Source organism: Heterodontus francisci, chromosome 3 (genome assembly GCF_036365525.1).
Source record: "Heterodontus francisci isolate sHetFra1 chromosome 3, sHetFra1.hap1, whole genome shotgun sequence".
Lineage (NCBI taxonomy): Eukaryota > Metazoa > Chordata > Chondrichthyes > Heterodontiformes > Heterodontidae > Heterodontus > Heterodontus francisci.
In genome coordinates, this window is record NC_090373.1 from 174484401 (window position 1) to 174504756 (window position 20356).

The 20356-nt window shown below is 45.6% G+C and overlaps 1 protein-coding gene across 2 annotated transcripts in view; it reads right to left on the reverse strand.

Moving 5' to 3' along the window:
* The window catches only part of ppp1cb (protein phosphatase 1, catalytic subunit, beta isozyme), a 162038-nt gene that overhangs the window by 14648 nt on the left and 127034 nt on the right, over positions 1-20356 (reverse strand). For both annotated transcript variants that reach the window (XM_068027696.1, XM_068027697.1), the window contains 2 exons: positions 18043-18194; positions 8231-8365 (listed from right to left, as the gene is read on the reverse strand). In XM_068027696.1, coding sequence (XP_067883797.1) covers positions 8231-8365; positions 18043-18194 — 287 coding nt within the window. The remainder of the gene's footprint in view (positions 1-8230; positions 8366-18042; positions 18195-20356) is intronic.

Genomic DNA, 20356 nt, shown 5'->3' on the forward strand with positions numbered 1-20356 from the left:
CCCGACCGAAGAAGGCCAGCATGCCGTATGCCTTCTTGACTACCTTATCCACCTGCGTTGCCACTTTCAGTGACCTGTGGACCTGTACGCCCAGATCTCTCTGCCTGTCAATACTCCTAAGGTTTCTGCCATTTACTGTATACCTCCCACCTGCATTAGACCTTCCAAAATGCATTACCTCACATTTGTCCAGATTAAACTCCATTTGCCATTTCTCCGCCCAAGTCTCCAACCAATCTATATCCTGCTGTATCCTCTGACAATCCTCATCATTATCCGCAACTCCTCAAACCTTTGTGTCGTCCGCAAACTTACTAATCAGACCAGCTACATTTTCCTCCAAATCATTTATAAATACTACAAACAGCAAAGGTCCCAGCACTGATCCCTGCGGAACACCACTAGTCACATCCCTCCATTCAGAAAAACACCCATCCACTGTTACCCTCTGTTTTCCGTGACCGAGCCAGTTCTGTATCCATCTTGCCAGCTCACCTCTGATCCCGTGTGACTTCACCTTTTGTACCAGTCTGCCATGCGGGACCTTGTCAAAGGCTTTACTAAAGTCCATATAGTTAACATCCACTGCCCTTCCTTCATCAATCATCTTCGTCACTTCCTCAAAAAACTCAATCAAATTAGTAAGACACAACCTCCCCTTCACAAAACCATTCTGTCTCTCGCTAATAAGTTCGTTTGTTTCCAAATGGGAGTAAATCCTGTCCCGAATAATCCTCTCTAATAGTTTCCCTACCACTGACGTTAAGCTCACCGGCCTATAATTTCCTGGATTATCCTTGCCACCCTTCTTAAACAAAGGAACAACACTGGCTATTCTCCAGTCCTCTGGGATCTCACCCAATGAGGATGCAAAGATTTCTGTCAAGGCCCCAGCAATTTCCTCGCTTGCCTCCCGCAGTATTCTAGGGTAGATCCCATCAGGCCCTGGGGACTTATCTACCCTAATGCTTTGCAAAACACCCAACACCTCCTCCTTTTGGATAATGAGATGACTGAGACCATCTGCACTCCCTTCCCTAGGCTCATCATCCACCAAGTCCTTCTCTTTGGTGAATACTGATACAAAGTACTCATTTAGCACCTCGCCCATTTCCTCTGGCTCCACACATAGATTCCCATCTCTGTCCTTGAGTGGGCAAACCCTTTCCCTGGTTACCCTCTTGCTCTTTATATACATATAAAAAGCCTTGGGATTTTCCTTAATCCTGTTTGCCAATGACTTTTCATGACCCCTTTTAGCCCTCCTAACTCCTTGCTTAAGTTCCTTCCTACTGTCTTTATATTCCTCAAGTGCTTCGTCTGTTCCTAGCCTTCCAGCCCTTACAAATGCTTCCTTTTTCTTTTTGACTAGGCTCACAATATCCCGCGTTATCCAAGCTTCCCAAAACTCGCCAAACTTATCCTTCTTCCTCACAGGAACATGCTGGTCCTGGATTCTAATCAGCTGACGTTTGAAAGACTCCCACGTCCGATGTTGATTTACTTTCAAACAGCCGCCCCCAATCTAAATTCTTCAGTTCCTGCCTAATATTGTTATAATTAGCCTTCCCCCAATTTAGCACCTTCACCCGAGGACTGCTCTTATCCTTATCCACAAGTACCTTAAAACTTATGGAATTATGGTCACTGCTCCCGAAATGCTCCCCTACTCAAACTTCGACCACCTGGCCGGGCTCATTCCCCAGGTCCAGAATGGCCCCATCCCTAGTTGGACTATCTACAACAAGAAGCCCTCCTGGATGCTCCTCACAAATTCTGCCCCATCCAAGCCCCTTGCACTAAGTGAGTTCCAGTCAATATAGGGGAAGGTAAAATCACCCACCACTACAACCCTGTTACCTTTACATCTTTCCAAAATCTGTCTACATATCTGCTCCTCTACCTCCCGCTGGCTGTTGGGAGGCCTGTAGTAAACCCCCAACATCGTGACTGCACCCTTCCTATTCCTGAGCTCCACCCATATTGCCTCGCTGCATGACTCCTCTGAGGTGTCCTCCCGCAGTACAGCTGTGATATTCTCCTTAATCAGTAATGCAACTCCCCCACACCTTTTACATCCCCCTCTATCCCGCCTGAAGCTTCTAAAGCCTGGAACATCTATCTGCCAATCCTGCCCTTCCCTCAACCAAGTCTCTGTAATAGCAACATCATCATATTTCAAAGTACTAATCCAAGCTCTACGTTCATCTGCCTTACCTGTTATACTTCTCGCATTGAAACAAATGCACTTCAGACCACCAGTCCCGCTGTGCTCCGCAACATCTCCCTGCCTACTCTTCCTCTTAGTCCTACTGGCCTTACTATGTCCTCCTCACTTATTTCACTAGCTGTCCTACTGCTCTGGTTCCCACCCCCCTGCCACACTAGTTTAAACCCTCCCGAGTGACGCTAGCAAACCTTGCAGCCAGGATATTAGTGCCCCTCCAGTTTAGATGCAACCCATCATTCCTGTACAGGTCCCATCTGTCCCGGAAGAGAGCCCAATGGTCCAGATATCTGAAACCCTCTCTTCCACATCAGCTGTTCAGCCACGTGTTTAGCTGCACTATCTTGCTATTTCTAGCCTCACTGGCACGCGGCACAGGGAGTAATCCAGAGATTACAACCCTCGAGGTCCTGTTTTTTTAAAACTTACTACCTAACTCCCTAAACTCCCCCTGCAGGACCTCATCACTCTTCCTGCCTATGTCATTGGTACCGATATGTACCACAACCTCTGGCTGTTCACCCTCCCCCTTCAGAATGCCCCCTGTCCGTTCAGAGACATCCTTGACCCTGGCACCAGGGAGGCAACATACCATCCTGGAGTCTCTTTCACATCCACAGAAGCGCCTATCTGTGCCCCTGACTATAGATTCCCCTATAACTATTGCTCCTCTGCGCTTTGTCCCTCCCTGCTGAACAACAGTGCCAGCCATGGTGCCACTGCTCTGGCTGCTGCTGAAGCACGTCACCCCTTTAACTGTCATTTTTAGCACTAATTAATAAATTAATGTAAAATAAGTTAAGACGTGGCAAATAATTCCACTGGACCAAAGAAAGCTCCTAGGGAATATTGATGAGATGGCAGAATGGACATAAAGTAGCAGATGGAATTCAATATTAGTGTGAGGTGATACACTTGTGCTAAAAAAAACAAAGTTCTTTAAATCAGGGAAAGCTAGATGAGGTGGATGAGTAGAGGAATTTGGAGCATTCAGTTCACAAAACATTGAGCAGCACCTGAAATCGATTATGACATATAAAAACTAATACTGGGTTTTATGGCAAGAGATTTGGAATATAAAATTAAAAGATATAATGGTGAAAATCATTAAGACCACAGTTGGGGTACTGTGTTTAGTTTTGGGCTCCGAAGGATTTTGAGGTACGAGTGAAAGTAGAGCACAGGTTCACTTGGATACAACCTTGAATGAGGGAACTACAAATACAAAGAAATACTTGGAAAAACTTTGGCTATTACAACAGAGATGACTTAAAATTATGAAGGGATGGGAGAGGGTAGTGGTTTAAAATGATGGAACATTTTGCAAGATTGAACTTTGTTTTTGTGGCTGTGAAATCTGCAGGAGTTATTGAAGCAGACACCACATCAACAATTAAGAATTGTGAGGTAGTCCAAAACTAGGGGCCATAAAGATAGTCACTAATAAGAAATTCAGAAGAAACTTCTTTCCTCAGTGGTGAGAATGTGGAACTTGAGGTAAATATCATAGATGCATTTAAAGGGAAGTTAGATAAGTACATGAGGGAGAAAGGAATAGAAGGGTGAGGTAAGGTGAAATGAAATGAAGCAAATAGAGTGGGAGGAGATTCAGGTGGAGCAAAAACACCTACGTAGACTGGTTGGGCCAAATGACCTGTTTGTGCAGTGTAAACTCTGTGATGGGTTAACTTGATTCATTTTTTTTCATATACAGCATTGAAATAGGCCCTTCGGCCTACCTAGCCTGTGCTGACCATTAACCACCCATTTATACTAATCCTCCACTAATCCCATATCCCTACCACATCTCCACCTGTCCCTATATTCCCCTACCACCGACCTATACTAGGGGCAATTTATAATGGCCAATTTACCTATCAACCTGCAAGTCTTTGGCTGTGGGAGGAAACCGGAGCACCCGGCGAAAACTCACGCAGTCACAGGGAGAACTTGCAAACTCTGCACAGGCAGTACCCAGAATTGAACACGGGTCGCTGGAGCTGTGAGGCTGCGGTGCTAACCACTGCGCTGCCCCGAATGGTTGAAGGAAAGAGATAAATGGCTATAGGCACAGGGATAGGTACGTGGAATTCGGATTACTACTCTTGTAATTCTATGCAGTCACTGTTTTACCTTATATTGTATATTAAAAATTAATTGTTTTTTCTGCTACTGGAAGGCAGATATTTCAACTAGCATCAGCAGCCACACACTGATTGCCTGAACTGTCCTCAAACAGGTAGGCAACTGGAGAACCCTTACGTAACTGGATTTTTACTATGAGCTTGCACTGATTACGCTAACATAATTCCCTCCCTTAACCAAGAAAGAATGCTGGGATTCAAGGCTAAGAAATAAAGTGTCACCTTTCCGTACAACATAACTGCTAAAAGACAATATAAAATCGGAAAGCCAGACACTTTCATAGAATCATAGAAAGTTTAAGGCACAGAAAGAAGCCACTTGGCCCATCGTGTCTGTGCCAGCCGAAAAACAATCCAACTATTCTAATCCCACCTTCCAGCATTTGGTCCATAGCCCTGCAGCTTACGGCACTTGAGATGCATATTGAGACTCCTTTTGAATGAGTTGAGGGTCTCTGCCTCAACTATCCTTTCAGGCAGAGTGTTCCAGACCATCACTACCCTCTGGGTGAAAACGTTTTCCTCATCTCCCCTCTAATTTTTCTACCAATCAGGTTAAATCTATGCCCCCTCGTCACTGCCCTCTCTGCTAAGGTGAAGAGACTCTTCACCTCCACTCTATCCAGGCCCCTCAAAGTTTTGTACATTTCAATCAGATCTCCCCTCAACCTTTTCTGTTCCAAGAACAACCCCAGCCGACTTAATCTTTCCTCATAGCTGCATTTTTCCAGTCCTGACAACATCCTCGTAAATCTCCTCTGTAACAGTACTCAAGTTGTGGCCTAACCAATGAGTTATATAGTTCCAGTATAACCTCCCTGCTCTTGTATTCTATACTTCGGCTAATAAAAAGAAAAAGGATTCCATATGCCTTCTTAACCACCTTATCGACCTGTCCTGCTACCTTCAGGGATCTGTGGACATTCACTCCAAGATTCCTTACTTCCTCTACACTTCAGTATTTTCCCATTAATTGCGTATTCCTTTGCCTTGTTTAACCTCCCCAAATGCATCACCTCACACTTCTCCAAGCTGAATTCCATTTGCCACTTTTCTGCCCATCTGACCAGACCATCAATATCTTCCTGCAGCCTACAGCTATCCTCCTCGCTATCTACCACACGGCCAATCTTTGTGCCGTCCGCAAACGTCTTGTTCATGCCCCAATCTTTAATATACACTACAAAAAGCAGTACTGAGCCCTGCGGAACAACACTGGAAACAGCCCTCCAGTCGCTAAAACAGCCGTCAACAATTACCCTTTGTTTCCTACCACTGAGCCAATTTTGTATCCACCTTGCTGCATTTCCCTGGATCCCAAGGGATTTTATTTTTTTAAACCAGTCTCCCATGTGGGACCTTGTCAAAAACCTTGCTAAAATCCATGTAGACCACATCAACTGCACTACCCTCATCTATCTTCCTTGTTACTTCTTCAAAAAATTCGATCAAGTTGGTCAAACAAGATCTTCCCTTAACAAATCCATGTTGACTATCCTTGATTAACCTGTGCCTTTCTAAGTGACAGTTTATCCTGTCTCTCAGAATAGATTCCAATAATTTGCCCACTACCGAGGTTAGACTGACTGGCCTGTAATTATTTGGTCAATCCTTCGCCCCCTTTTTAAACAGAGGTACAACGTTAGCAGTTCTCCAATTCTCCAGCACAGAATAATACAGCGCAGAAGAGGCCCTTCGGCCCATCGATTCTGCACCGATGCATTAAAACACCTGACCTGTCTACCTAATCCCATTTGCCAGCACTTGGCCGATAGCCTTGAATGTTATGACGTGCCAAGTGCTCATCCAGGTACTTTTTAAAGGATGCGAGGCAACTTGCCTCTACCACCCTCCCAGGCAGGGCATTCCAAACCGTCACCACCCTCTGGGTAAAAAAGTACCACACCTGTATCCAGTGAGGACTGGAAAACGATGGTCAGACTTTCTGCTATTTCCTCTCTCACTTCTTTTAACAGCCTGGGATACATTTCATCTGGCCCTGGTGATTTATCAATTTTCAAGGATGCTAATCCCATTAATACTTCCTCTCTCCCTATGTTTATCACATCCAACACTTTACACACTTCCCCTTTGACTACTATATCTGCATCGCACCCACCCCCCCCACCTCTTTTGCGAAAACAGACGCAAAGTATTCACTAAGAACCATACCAATATCTTCCGCTCCGACACATAGGTTACCTTTTTGGTCTTTTATGGGCCCTGCTCTCTCCATAGTTATTCTCTTACCCTAAAACATCTTTGGGTTCATCTCGATGTTGCTTGCCAATATTCTTTCATGCCCTCTCTTTGCTTTCCTAATTTCCTTTTTGATTTCACCCCTCCACTGTCTATACTCCCCTCGGCTTTCTGTCGTATTGGGTTCTCGATGTCGGACATAAACTTTCCTTTTCTGCCTTATCTTACCCTGCAGGCTCCTTGACATCCATGGGGCTCTAGATTTGGCCGCCCCAATTTGCCCTTGCCCCAATTGAGAACTCTCACTCCTATTCTATCGCTGTCCTTTTCCATAATTATGTTAAAACTGACGAAATTATGATCATTACCACCAAAATGCTCTCCCACTGCCACCCTTCCATCTGCCCATCCTCATTTCCTAAAACTAAGTCAAAAACTGCACCCTCCCTTGGTGGACTTGCTACATACTGGGCAAAAATGTTCTCCTGAATGCACCTCAAGAATTCTGCTCCCTCAATTCCTTTCACACTAAGACTATCCCAGTAAATATTGGGGTAATTAAAATCCCCTACAATTACTGCCCTATTCTTCTTACATTTCTGAGAGATTTGCCTCCATATCTGTTCTTCTATCTCCCTCTGACTGTTTGGGGGTCTATAGTACAATCCCAGCAGTGTGATTGCCCCTTTCCTGTTCCTTAGCTCAATCCGTATGGCCTCATTTGATGAACCTTCCAACATATCATCCCTCCTCACAGCTGCAATAGTTTCCTTGACCAAAATTGCCACTCCCCCTCCTTTCTTATCCCCCTCCCTATTGCGTCTGAGAACACTGTAACCAGGAAAATTGAGCTGCCATTCCTGTCCCTCCTTAAGCCATGTTTCTGTAATAACTTGTGGCTTCTTCGAAGGGCGGCGCAGTGGTTAGCACCGCAGCCTCACAGCACCAGCAATCCGGGTTCAGTTCTGGGTATTGCCTGTGCGGAGTTTGCAAGTTCTCCCTGTGACCACGTGGGTTTCCACCGGGTGCTCCGGTTTCCTTCCACAGCCAAAGACTTGCAGGTTGATAGGTAAATTGGCCATTGTAAATTGCCCCGAGTGTAGGTAGGTGGTAGGAGAATGGTGGGGATGTGGTAGGGAATATGGGGTTAATGTAGGATTAGTATAAATGGGTGGTTGTTGGTCGGCACAGACTCGGTGGGCCGAAGGGCCCGTTTCAGTGCTGTATCTCTAAATAAATAAAATAAATAAATAAATGTCACTGGATTTGGGTGTACATTTTCCACCTTGTCCCAAATAAAGATTGAAATTGGAAGATGAGGCTGCTGGAGCCTTTTCAATAACATAACTTAGTATTATGGACACTGCTGACCAACTCACTATCACAGTAAAACGAGCTACATGGATCTCATCGTGATGTCTGTTGTTCTGCAGCAGCTCCATTATTCTCCAACTGGCAAAATGGGTAAGCGCACAGCTAATTCTTAAGAGGTTAAATGAAGGGTGTCATCTCTCAAGTGACACAAGGTATGCCCATTTCGTCTCCAAGAAAACACTCAAATTATTTTTCTTGATGTGTGTGTTGTACTATCTGAATCAACCGATACAATGAACTTCACACTACCAAGTAAGAATTTTGTTAATACTTGACCATCATGTACCTGAAAAGAACACATTAATGTTTCATCAACACTCATCATTCCTCCAGCATTATCAAATTCGCCACAGTAGTTTGGAGCAGAAAACAAAGTAACCAGCTGGCGTTTTGCAAAGAATTCATAGCCATCTTCAACCACCTGCAAAACAAAGTTTAATACATGAGCAAGATTTTAATTTTACACTCGGATTGTTATTTTCAGTCCCATGCCCCCAAAGTATTCCCCAACTAGACATGCAGTCATGCAAAAGCACTGCACCAAGATTAGCAAGTAGAGTCAGTCAAATTCTTTGGCCTATATATAATCAGTCAAGTCACAAAAACGTACAAATAACCTGGAAACCTGTGACGCCATTAAGTAAACTCCCGCCCTTGCTGCAGCAACAGAGGAAACTGTGGGCAAGGCTGTTCCATTGTGATGTCTGAAACACCTTTTCCAGATCTGTGAACGTTTTCCATCACATCAGGAAAAGAATACACTGCAGAAATTCCATACAAGTCAGAAAGGCTTTGAAAAGCCTCAGAAAGGTAGCCAAATATGAAGATGCAGAATCTTCTTAATCACCTCAGAAAAACAACAATGGCTTCTTTTTAAAATTCATTCATGGGATGTGGGCATCACTGGCAAGGCCAATGTTTATTTCCCATCCTTAATTGCCCTCGAGAAGGTGATGAGCTGCTTTCTTGAAATGCTACAGTCCATGTGGTGTAGGTACACCCAGAGCTGTTTTGGAGGGAGTTCCAGGATTTTGACCCAGCGACAGTGAAGGAACAGCGATATATTTCCAAGCCAGATGGTGAGACTTTGAGGGAAACTCGCAGATGGTGGTGTTCCCATGTGACTGCTCCCCTTGTTCTTCTAGGTGTTAGAGGTTGTGAGTTTGGAAGTTACTGCTGAACTGGCCTTGGCAAGTTACTACAGTGCATCTTGTAGATGAACAAACTGCTGCCACTGTGTGCCAGTGGTGGAGGGAGTGAATGTTTAAGGTAGTGGACTGGCTGCCAATCAAGCAGGCTGCTTTGGCCTGGATGGTGACAAGCTTCTTGAGTGTTGTTGGAGCTGCACGAATTCAGGAAAGTGGGGAGTATTCCATTACATTGCTGACTTATGCCTTGTGGATGGTGGGCAGGCTTTGGGGAGTTAGGAGGTGCAGAACTCCCAGCCTCTGCCTTGCTCTTGTAGCCACAGTCTTTATATAGCCAGTCAAGTTAAGTTTCTGGTCAATAGTATCCCCCAAGATGATGTTGGTGGGGAATTCAGTGATGGTAATGCCATTGATCAAGGGGAGATAGTTAGATTCTCTCCTGTTGGAGATGGTCATTGTCTGGCACTTGTGTGGCATGAATGTTACTTGCCACAGCAGCCCAAACCCGAATGCTGTTGTCCAGCTCTTGCTGCATGCTGGCACAGACTGCTTCATTATCTGAGCAGTTACGAGTGACAAAGTGGCAAGTTGGATCCAAAATTGGCTCAGAGGCAGGAACCAAAGGGTAATGTTCGAAGAGTGTTTGAGAGACTGGAAGGCTGTTTCCAGTGGGGTTCTGCAGGGCTCAGTACTAGGTGCCTTGCTTTACAGAATGATAGAGTCAGTTATGGTACAGAAGGAAGCCATTCGGCCCAGTGAGTCCATGCCGGCTCTCCACAGGGCTATGGCGTCAGTCCCACTCCCTGGCTCAATCCCTGTAGCTCTGCACGTCTATTTCGCTCGGGTGACCATCTAACTTCCTCTTGAAGTCATTGATAATCTCTGCTTCCACCACACTTGTGGGCAGCGAATTCCAGGTCATTACCACCCGCTGCGGAAAAAAGTGTTTCCTCATATTCTCCCTCCATCTTTTACCCAAAACTTTCAATCTGTATCCCCTAGTCCATGTACCATTTGTTAATGGGAACAGCTTTCCCTCAACTAACTTGTCTAAGCCTGTCATAATCTTGTACAGCTCTACTAAATCTCCCCTCAATCTCCTTTGTTCTAAGGAGAACAAACCCAGCTTTTCCAATCTAACCTTGTAACTAAAATCCTCCATCGCTGGAACCATTCAGGTAGATGAATCTGCACCCTCTCAAGGACCCTCACATCCTTCCTAAAGTGTGGTGACTAGAGCTGGATGCAATATTCCAGGTGGAGCCTAACCAGAGCTTTATAAAGCTTTTTGTGCTTTATATCAAGGACTTGGACTTGAATGTAAAGGGTATGATTAAGAAGTTTGCAGACGATACAAAAATTGGGTGTGTGGTTGATAACGAAGAAAAAAGCTGTAGACTGCAGGAAGGTATCTTCGACAGCACGGCCACAGATCCCTGAAGATGGCTGGACAGGTGGATAAAGCAGTCAAGAGGGCATATTAGATATTTGCCTTTATCAGGCGAAGCACAGAATATAGAGCAGAGAGATTATGCTGGAACTGTATAAAATACTAGTTAGGCCACATCTAGAGTACTGCGGGCAGTTCTGGTCATGGCACGAGAGGAAAGATATGATTGTACTAGAGAGGGTACAGAGGAGATTTACGAAGATGTGGCCTGGACTAGAGAATTTTAGTTATGAGGAGAAACTGGATAGGCTAGGATTGTTTTCTTTGGAGTAGGAGTCGGAGGGGAGACCCAATTGAAGCGTCTAAAATTCTGAGGGGTCCAGATACAGTGGATAGGAAGGCCCTATTTTTTTTTTTATTCATTCATGGGATGTGGGCGACGCTGGCCAGGCCAGCATTTATTGCCCATCCCTAATTGCCCTTGGGAAGGTGATGGTGAGCTGCCTTCTTGAACCGCTGCAGTCCATTTGGGGTAGGCACACACACAGTGCTGTTAGGGAGTTCCAGGATTTCGACCCAGCGACAGTGAAGGAACGGCGATATAGTTCCAAGTCAGGATGGTGTGTGACTTGGAGGGGAACTTGCAAGTGGTGGTGTTCCCATGTACTTGCTGCCCTTGTCCTTCTAGTTGGTAGAGGTTACGGGTTTGGAAGGTGCTGTCTAAGGAGCCTTGGTGCATTGCTGCAGTGTATCTTGTAGATGGTACACACTGCTGCCATTGTGCGTCGGTGGTGGAGGGAGTGAATGTTTGTAGATGGGGTGCCAATCAAGCAGGCTGCTTTGTCCTGGTTGGTGTCGAGCTTCTTGAGTGTAGTTGGAGCTGCACCCATCCAGGCAAGGGGAGAGTATTCCATCACACTCCTGACTTGTGCCTTGTAGATGGTGGATAGGCTTTGGGAAGTCAGGAGGTGAGTTACTCGCCACAGGATTCCTAGCCTCTGACCTGCTCCTGTAGCCACGGTATTTATATGGCTACTCCAGTTCAGTTTCTGGTCAATGGTAACCCCTAGGATGTTGATGGTGGTGGATTCAGCGATGGTAATGCCGTTGACTGTCAAGGGGAGATGGTTAGATTCTCGCTTGTTGGAGATGGTCATTGCCTGGCACTTGTGTGGCACGAATGTTACTTGCCACTTATCAGCCCAAGCCTGGATATTGTCCAGGTCTTGCTGCAATTCTACACGGACTGCTTCAGTATCTGAGGAGTCACGAATGGTGCTGAACACTGTGCAAAATCATCAGTGAACATCCCTAATTCTGACCTTATGATTGAAGGAAGGTCATTGATGAAGCAGCTGAAGATGGTTGGGCCTAGGACACTACCCTGAGGAACTCCTGCAGTGATGCCCTGGAGCTCAGATGATTGACCTCCAACAACCACAACCATCTTCCTTTGCGCTAGGTATGACTCCACCTAGCGGAGGGTTTTCCCCCTGATTCCCATTGACCTCAGTTTTGCTAGGGCTCCTTGATGCCATACTCAGTCAAATGCTGCCTTGATGTCAAGGGCAGTCACTCTCACCTCGAGTTCAGGCCTTCTGTCCATGTTTGAACCAAGGCTGTAATGAGGTCAGGAGCTGAATGGCCCTGGCGGAACCCAAACTGAGCGTCACTGAGCAGGGTTATTGCTAAGCAAGTGCCGCTTGATGGCACTGTTGATGACACCTTCCATCACTTTACTGATGAGAGTAGGCTGATGGGGCGGTAATTGGCCGGGTTGGATTTGTCCTGCTTTGTGTGTACAGGACATACCTGGGCAATTTTCCACATTGCAGGGTAGATGCCAGTGTTGTAGTTGTACTGGAACAGCTTGGCTAGGTGCACACAAGTTCTGGAGCACAGGTCTTCAGTACTATTGCCGGAATATTGTCAGGGCCCACAGCTTTTGCAGTATCCAGTTCCTTCAGTCGTTTCCTGATATCACACGGAGTGAATCGAATTGGCTGAAGTCTGGCGTCTGTGATGCTGGGGACTTCAGGAGGAGGCCGAGATGGATCATCAACTCGACACTTCTGGCTGAAGATTGTTGCAAATACTTCAGCCTTATCTTTCGCACTGATGTGCTGGGCTCCCCCATTATTGAGGATGGGGATATTTGTGGAGCCACCTCCTCCAGTTAGTTGTTTAATTGTCCACCACCATTCACGGCTGGATGTGGCAGGACTGCAGAGCTTAGATCTGATCCGTTGGTTATGGGATCACTTAGCTCTGTCTATCGAATGCTGCTTATGCAGTTTGGCATGCAAGTAATCCTGGGTAGTAGCTTCACCAGGTTAACACCTCATTTTGAAGTATGCCTGGTGCTGCACCTAGCATGTCCTCCTGCACTCTTCATTGAACCAGGGTTGGTCGCCTGGTTTGATGGTAATGGTAGAGTGGGGGATATGCCGGGCCATGAGGTTACAGATTGTGGTCGAGTACAATTCTGCTGCTGATGTCCCACAGCGCCTCATGGATGCCCAGTTTTGCATTGCTAGATCTGTTCGAAATCTATCCCATTTAGCACGGTGATAGTGCCACACAACACGATGGACGGTATCCTCAATGTGAAGGCGGGACTTGGTCTCCACAAGGACTGTGCAGTGGTCACTCCTACCAATACAGTCATGGACTGAAGCATCGGCAGCAGGCAGATTGGTGAGGACGAGGTCAAGTATGTTTTTCCCCTCGTGTTGGTTCCCCTACCACCTGCCACAGACCCAGTCTAGCAGCTATGTCCTTTAGGATCGGCCAGCTCGGTCAGTAGTGGTGCTACCGAGCCACCCGTGGTGATGGACATTGAAGTCCCCCACCCAGAGTACATTTTGTGCCCTTGCCACCCTCAGTGCTTCCTCCAAGTGGTGTTCAACATGGTGGAGTACTGAGTCATCAGCTGAAGGAGGGCAGTAGATGGTAATCAGTAGGAGGTTACCTTGCCCATGTTTGACCTGATGCCATGAGACTTCATTGGGTCCGGAGTAGATGTTGAGGACTCCCGTGGGACAGGACATACCTAGGGATAGTGATTGCAGTGTCTGGGACATTGTCTGTAAGGTATGATTCCGTGAGTATGGCTATGTCAGGCTGTTGCTTGACTAGTCTGTGGGACAGCTCTCCCAACTTTGCCACAAGCCCCCAGATGTTACTAAGGAGGAATTTGCAGGGTCGACAGGGCTGGGTTTGCCGTTGTCGTTTCCGGTGCCTAGGTCGATGCCGGGTGGTCCGTCCGATTTCATTCCTTTTTATTGACTTCATAGCGGTTAGGTACAACTGAGTGGCTTGCTAGGCCATTTCAGAGGGCATTTAAGAGTTAACCACATTGCTGTGGGTCTGGAGTCACATGTAAGCCAGACCAGGTAAGGACAGCAGATTTCCTCCCCTAAAGGACATTAGTGAACCAGATGGGTTTTTACAACAATCAGCAATGGTTTCATGGCCATCATTAGACTAGCTTTTAATTCCAGATTAGATTAGATTAGATTAGATTAGATTAGAGATACAGCACTGAAACAGGCCCTTCGGCCCACCGAGTCTGTGCCGACCATCAACCACCCATTTATACTAATCCTACACTAATCCCATATTCCTACCAAACATCCCCACCTGTCCCTATATTTCCCTACCACCTACCTATACTAGTGACAATTTATAATGGCCAATTTACCTATCAACCTGCAAGTCTTTTGGCTTGTGGGAGGAAACCGGAGCACCCGGAGAAAACCCACGCAGACACAGGGAGAACTTGCAAACTCCACACAGGCAGTACCCAGAATCGAACCCGGGTCCCTGGAGCTGTGAGGCTGTAGTGCTAACCACTGCGCCACTGTGCACCTTCCACCTTCTGCTGTGGTGGGATTGGAACCCATGTCCCCAGAGAAATACCCTAGGTCTCTGGGTTACTAGTCCAGTGATAATACCACTACGCCACCGCCAACCCCTTAATTGAGAGGTTCATAACCAGGGGGCATAGATTTAGGGTACAAGGTAGGAAGTTTAGAGGGGATTCGAGGGGAAACTTTCTTCCACCCAGAGGTTGGTGGGGATCTGAAACACTCTGCCTGAAAGGGTGGTAAAGGCCTCATAACATTTAAAAAGTACTTGGATATGCACTTGAAGTGCTATAACCGACTGGGCTACAGACCAAGAGCTGGAAAGTGGGATTGAGCTGGATGGCTCTTTGGCTGGCGTGAACACAGTGGTTCGAACGTCATCCTTCCGTGCTGTAAATTTCTATGATGCTTTACGATTATACAGACTGAACATTATAGAGTCAGAATTATACAGCACAGAAACAGGCCCTTCAGCCCATCGTGTCTGTGCCGGCCATCAATTACCTATCTATTCTAATCCCATTTTCCAGCACTTGGCCCATAGCCTTGTATACTGTGGCATTTCAAGTGCTCATCTAAATACTTACATTTTGTGAGGGTTCCTGCCTCTACCAACCCTTCAGGCAGTGCACTCCAGATTCCAACCACTCTCTGGGTGAAAATATTTTTCCTCAAATCCCCTCTAAACCTCCTGCCCCTAGGTTATTGACCCTTCCGCTAAGGGAAAAAGTTTCTTCCTATCTATCCTATCAATGGCCCTCATAATTTTGTATACCTCAATTAGGTCCCCCCTCAGCCTTCTCTGCTCTAAGGAAAATAACCCGAGCCGATCCAGTTTCTCTTCATAGCTGAAATGCTCCAGCCCAGCAACATCCTGGTGAATCTCCTCTGCACCCTCTCCAGTGCAATCACATCCTTCCTATAGTGTGGTGCCCAGAACTGTACACAGTACTCCAGCTGTGGCCTAATGAACATTTTATACATCTCCATCATAACCTTCCTGCTCTTATATTCTGTGCCTTGGCTAATAAAGTATCCCATATGCCTTCCTAACCACCTTATCTACCTGTGCTGCTGCCTTCACTGATCTATGGACAAGTACACCAAGGTCCCTCTGACCCTCTGTACTTCCGAGGGTTCTACCATCCATTGTATATTCCCCTGCCTTGTTGGTCCTCCCAAAATGCATCATCTTACACTTCTCAGGATTAAATTCCATTTGCTACTGCTCTGCCCATCTTACCAGCCCATCAATATCGTCCTGTAATCTAAAGCTTTCCTCCTCACTATTTACAACATGACCAATTTTCGTGTCATCTGTGAACTTACTGATCATACCGCCTATATTCACATTTGAATTATTAATGTACATTGCACAAACATCCCTACTTCTGACTTTATGCTGGAGGGAAGGTCTTTGATGAAGCAGCTGAAGATGGTTGGGCCTGAAACACTGCCCTAAGAAACCCCTGCACAGATGTCCTGAGGTTGAGATGATTGGTCTCCAACAACCACAACCATCTTCCTTTGTACTACAAAGAACAGTACAGCATAGCAACAGGCCATTCGGCCCTCCAAGCCTGCGCCAATCATGTTGCCTGTCTAAACTAAAGCCTTCTGCACTTCCAGGATCCGTATCCCTCTATTCCCACCCCATGTATTTGTCAAGATGCCTCTTAAACGTCGCTATCGTACCTGCTTCCACCACCTCCCCCAGCAGCAAGTTCCAGGCACTAACCACCCTCTGTGTTAAGAACTTGCCTCGCACATCCCCTCTAAACTTTGCCCCTCGCACCTTAAACCTATGTCCCCTAGTAACCGACATCCACCCTGGGAAAAAGCTTCTGACTATCCACTCTGTCCATGCCACTCATAGCTTTGTAAACCTCTATCATGTCGCCCCTCCACCGTTCCAGTGAAAACAATCTGAGTTTATCCAACCTCTCTTCATAGCTAATACCCTCCAAACCAGGCAACATCCTGGTAAACCTCTTCTGTACCCTCTCCAAAGCCTCCACATCCTTCTGGTCGCGTGGCGACCAGAATTGTACGCAATATTCCAAGTGTGGCCTAACTAAGGTTCTGTACAGCTGCAGCATGACTTGCCAATTTTTATACTCAATGCCCTGATCGATGAAGGCAAGCATGCCGTATGCCTTCTTGACTAGCTTATCCACCTGCGTTGCCACTTTCAGTGATTCGTGGACATGTACGCCCAGATCTCTCTGCCCGTCAATAGTCCAAAGGGTTCTGCCACTTACTGTATACTTCCCACCTGCATTCGACCTTCCAAAATGCATTACCTCACATTTGTCCGGATTAAACTCTATCTGCCATTTCTCCGCCCAAGTCTCCAACCGATCTATATCCTCTTGTATCCTCTGACAATCCTCATCACTATCCGCAACTCCACCAACCTTCGTGTCGTCCGCAAACTTACTAATCAGACCAGCTACATATTCCTCCAAATCATTTATATAAACTACAAACAGCAAAGGTCCCAGCACTGATCCCTGCGGAACACCACTAGGCACATCCCTCCATTCAGAAAAGCACCCTTCCACTGCTACCCTCGGTCTTCTATGACCGAGCCAGTTCTGTATCCATCTTGCCAGCTCACCTCTGATCCCGTGTGACTTCACCTTTTGTACCAGTCTGCCATGAGGGACCTTGTCAAAGGCTTTACTGAGGTCCATGTAGACAACATCCACTGCCCTTCCTTCATCAATCATCTTCGTCACATCCTCAAAAAACTCAATCAACTTAGTGAGACACGACCTCCCCTTCACAAAACCATGCTGCCTCTCGCTAATAAGTCCGTTTGTTTCCAAATGGGAGTAAATGCTGTCCCGAAGAATCCTCTCTAATAATTCCCCTACCACTGACGTAAGGTTCACCGGCCTATAATTTCCTGTATTATCCTTGCGACACTTCTGAAACAAAGGAACAGTGGCTATTCTTCAGTCCTCAGGGACCTCACCTGCAGCCAATGAGGATACAAAGATTTCTGTCAAGGTCCCAGCAATTTCCTCCCTTGCCTCCCTCAGTATTCTGGGATCGATCCCATCAGGCCCTGGGGACTTATCTACCTTAACGTTTTCAAGACACCCAACACCTCCTCCTTGTTGATATCAACATGACCCAGACTATCTACACTCCCTTCCCTGGACTCATCATCCACCAAGTCCTTCTCTTTGGTGACTACTGATGCAAAGTACTCATTTAGCACCTCGCCCATTTCCTCTGGCTCCACGCATAGATTCCCTCCTCTGTCCTTGAGTGGGCCAACCCTTTCCCTGGCTACCCTCTTGCTCTTTATATACGTATAAAAAAGCCTTGGGATTTTCCTTAATCCTGTTTGCCAATGACTTTTCATGACCCCTTTTAGCCCTCCTGACTCCTTGCTTAAGTTCCTTCCTACTGTCTTTATAGGTATGGCTTCAGTCAGTCGAGAGGTTCCCCAGATTCCCAGTAATTTCAATTTTATTTGGGCTTCTTGGTGCCACACTCAGTCAAATTCTGCCTTGATGTCAAGGGCAATCACTCATCGGCTCTTTTGTCCATATTTAGACCAGATCTCTAATGAGATCTGGAGCAGAGTGGTCCTGGTGGAACATGCAAGAGCATTTCACAGCTGCAGGTAAAGATAATTTCCATTCATAGAATATTTTTGTCAAGATTTTTTTTTTACCTGATGAGCACGGCAAATCAGATCCAAATCATGCCGGTTGAGAAACTTGCTGACTACATCAGCTCCAAAGGTGAAAGACACGCCACGATCATTCTCACCCCAGCCTTGAACATCCTTGTCAGGATCTGACCACAGCAAGTCACACAGCAAACCTAAAAAATGCAAATGCACATCAAAGAACCAAAAGGGTAGAAGGACAGTCCCTCTGGAAAGACAGTGTACTGTTGCAATAAAGCTTTCTTTCAACTAAGTAGGGGCAACTTAGCATCCAGCACTTGATGTAATTTCCAAGTGTCACAGAATTATGCAGCCATTAGACTTTTCTGGGGTCGCTTTTCAATGAACCAACATATGGGAGCATCAGAAATAAACACAAAGTGCTGGAAATACTCAGGTCAGGCAGCATCTGTGGAGAGAGAGAGCAGAGTTAACGTTTCTTGTCTGTGACCTTTCATCTGAACCTGTTCTGATGAAAGGTCACAGGCTTGAAACTTTTAACTGCAGGAGAGGAAAATAGCATCTAACATGTTTACTGTTCTCCTGTCACTGTACAATGTTCTATTAAGAATTTTATTCATGTTTGAAAGCAGTGATGCATGTCGCCATGGTGTGAATGAGATTGTTTGGGGAGGCCTGTGCTTCTCAATGATCTCATTTCTTGGATGTATTCCTACAGAGTAATCTAAGCTTTACATCACCCTAAATGGGAAAATCCACGTGTTCTGCATAGAACAGATGGAATCACTGGCATGTCATCTGTAACAATGTTGTTTCATGCTCTTTCAAACAATTTCCAAAAAAAGTCTCCTCCAAGGTGAAGATTTTCCATGAATGAAAATTATAAGACATTTACTGTTTTATGAGCATTGCTGACTAGGTAGCATGCAATGCAGACAATGAGCAGTTGCTTTTATTTTACTGATACCTTTGGAGATAAAACACAGGACAAAAAAAAAATCAAGACTTTGTTTGTCAAGTTAAATAAACAGTCTCCTGAGAAGCAAAATAAATTTAATTTTGTGTTTGTTTGTTTTAAAAAAGGTGAGCACAAACTGAAGAGACGTTTTCATGAAGTTATCTTTTTTGTTATAATAGATGTCAAGAAAAACAATATACCAAACAAGGAATACTAATTCATTGGTTGAAAACTTACATTAAACTTTTAATGAAAAAAAATCCTGCGGATGACTTTTAAAAACTAATAGCCAAGATGGCCACTGCAATTTGCATCTGGAACACCTTTTCACATTCAAAGGCCCCAACCAGAGCCAGAGGACCATGGACCCAGAACAATGGCTTGCTCCAAGTGACTGAATTACCCAAGATTGCTTCAATAGCACAGCATTCAAGGAAATCCCAATGCCTTGACATTGAAAAAGCAAACCCCTCCAAGTGTAAATATTAGCATCCTGGGGCACCAATTCCAAACCTTGAATCTCATTAGAAGGTTCCAGAGAACACACAGAGGCAGTCATGTGACTGTCTGTCCATCTGTGTGAAAGCTGGGAGGTTCCTTGAAAAAAAAAGTGTGTCAAGCGAGGAACTCAGACTGTGCAGCAGCAAGGCTGTATGCCTCCCTCTCTCTTTCTGTCTCCAGATAACACAAGTCTGTAAACCGTCTGCAACTGTGGATCCTCCAAGCCTACAGACTGCTTCAGATAGAGACCAGGGGAAGAGAACCACCTACGTCTGCTTCCAAGAAAATCGTGAGCCAAGTGGGCCAGCCACAAAGTGCACATTGACCAGCCAAACACTTGAAGAATACGTCAGCCGGAAGACCGAATCATCCAACCTCACAGACTACGTATTTAATTTCCATTTATTCTGGATTCTAATCCAACCACAAAATCTACTTTTCATTCTGTAATCTACTTGTGTGTGAGAGATTCTTGCGTGATTGTGTGCATAAACGTGTAGCGTATTATGTTTTCTAGATTGGGTTTAGATTAAGTATAATAAACTCACCTCTTTCTTGCTTAAACTCAAGAAAACCTGTCCGCTTGGTTCTTTCACAATCACATTAAAAGTAAAGGGTAAAACACTAACTGAGGTGGTAAGCAAAACCACCGTTCAAAAAGGAATAAACCCTGTTATGGTCAAATAAGCGGTCAAGTAAAAAGGAAGGGCAGAAGGGAGCCTGTGACTCCCTTCTCACCTGGCCGTAACATCGGAGAGTAATTTCCATGCGCCACTTTCAATTTTTCAGTGGATGCCTACCTCTGTCAGTCCACTGGATGCCAACGCTCATGTAAAATGTAATTGTGCGAATCTGCCAGCAGATTAAGATGTTATGTGCATTTATAATGGGGCTTTT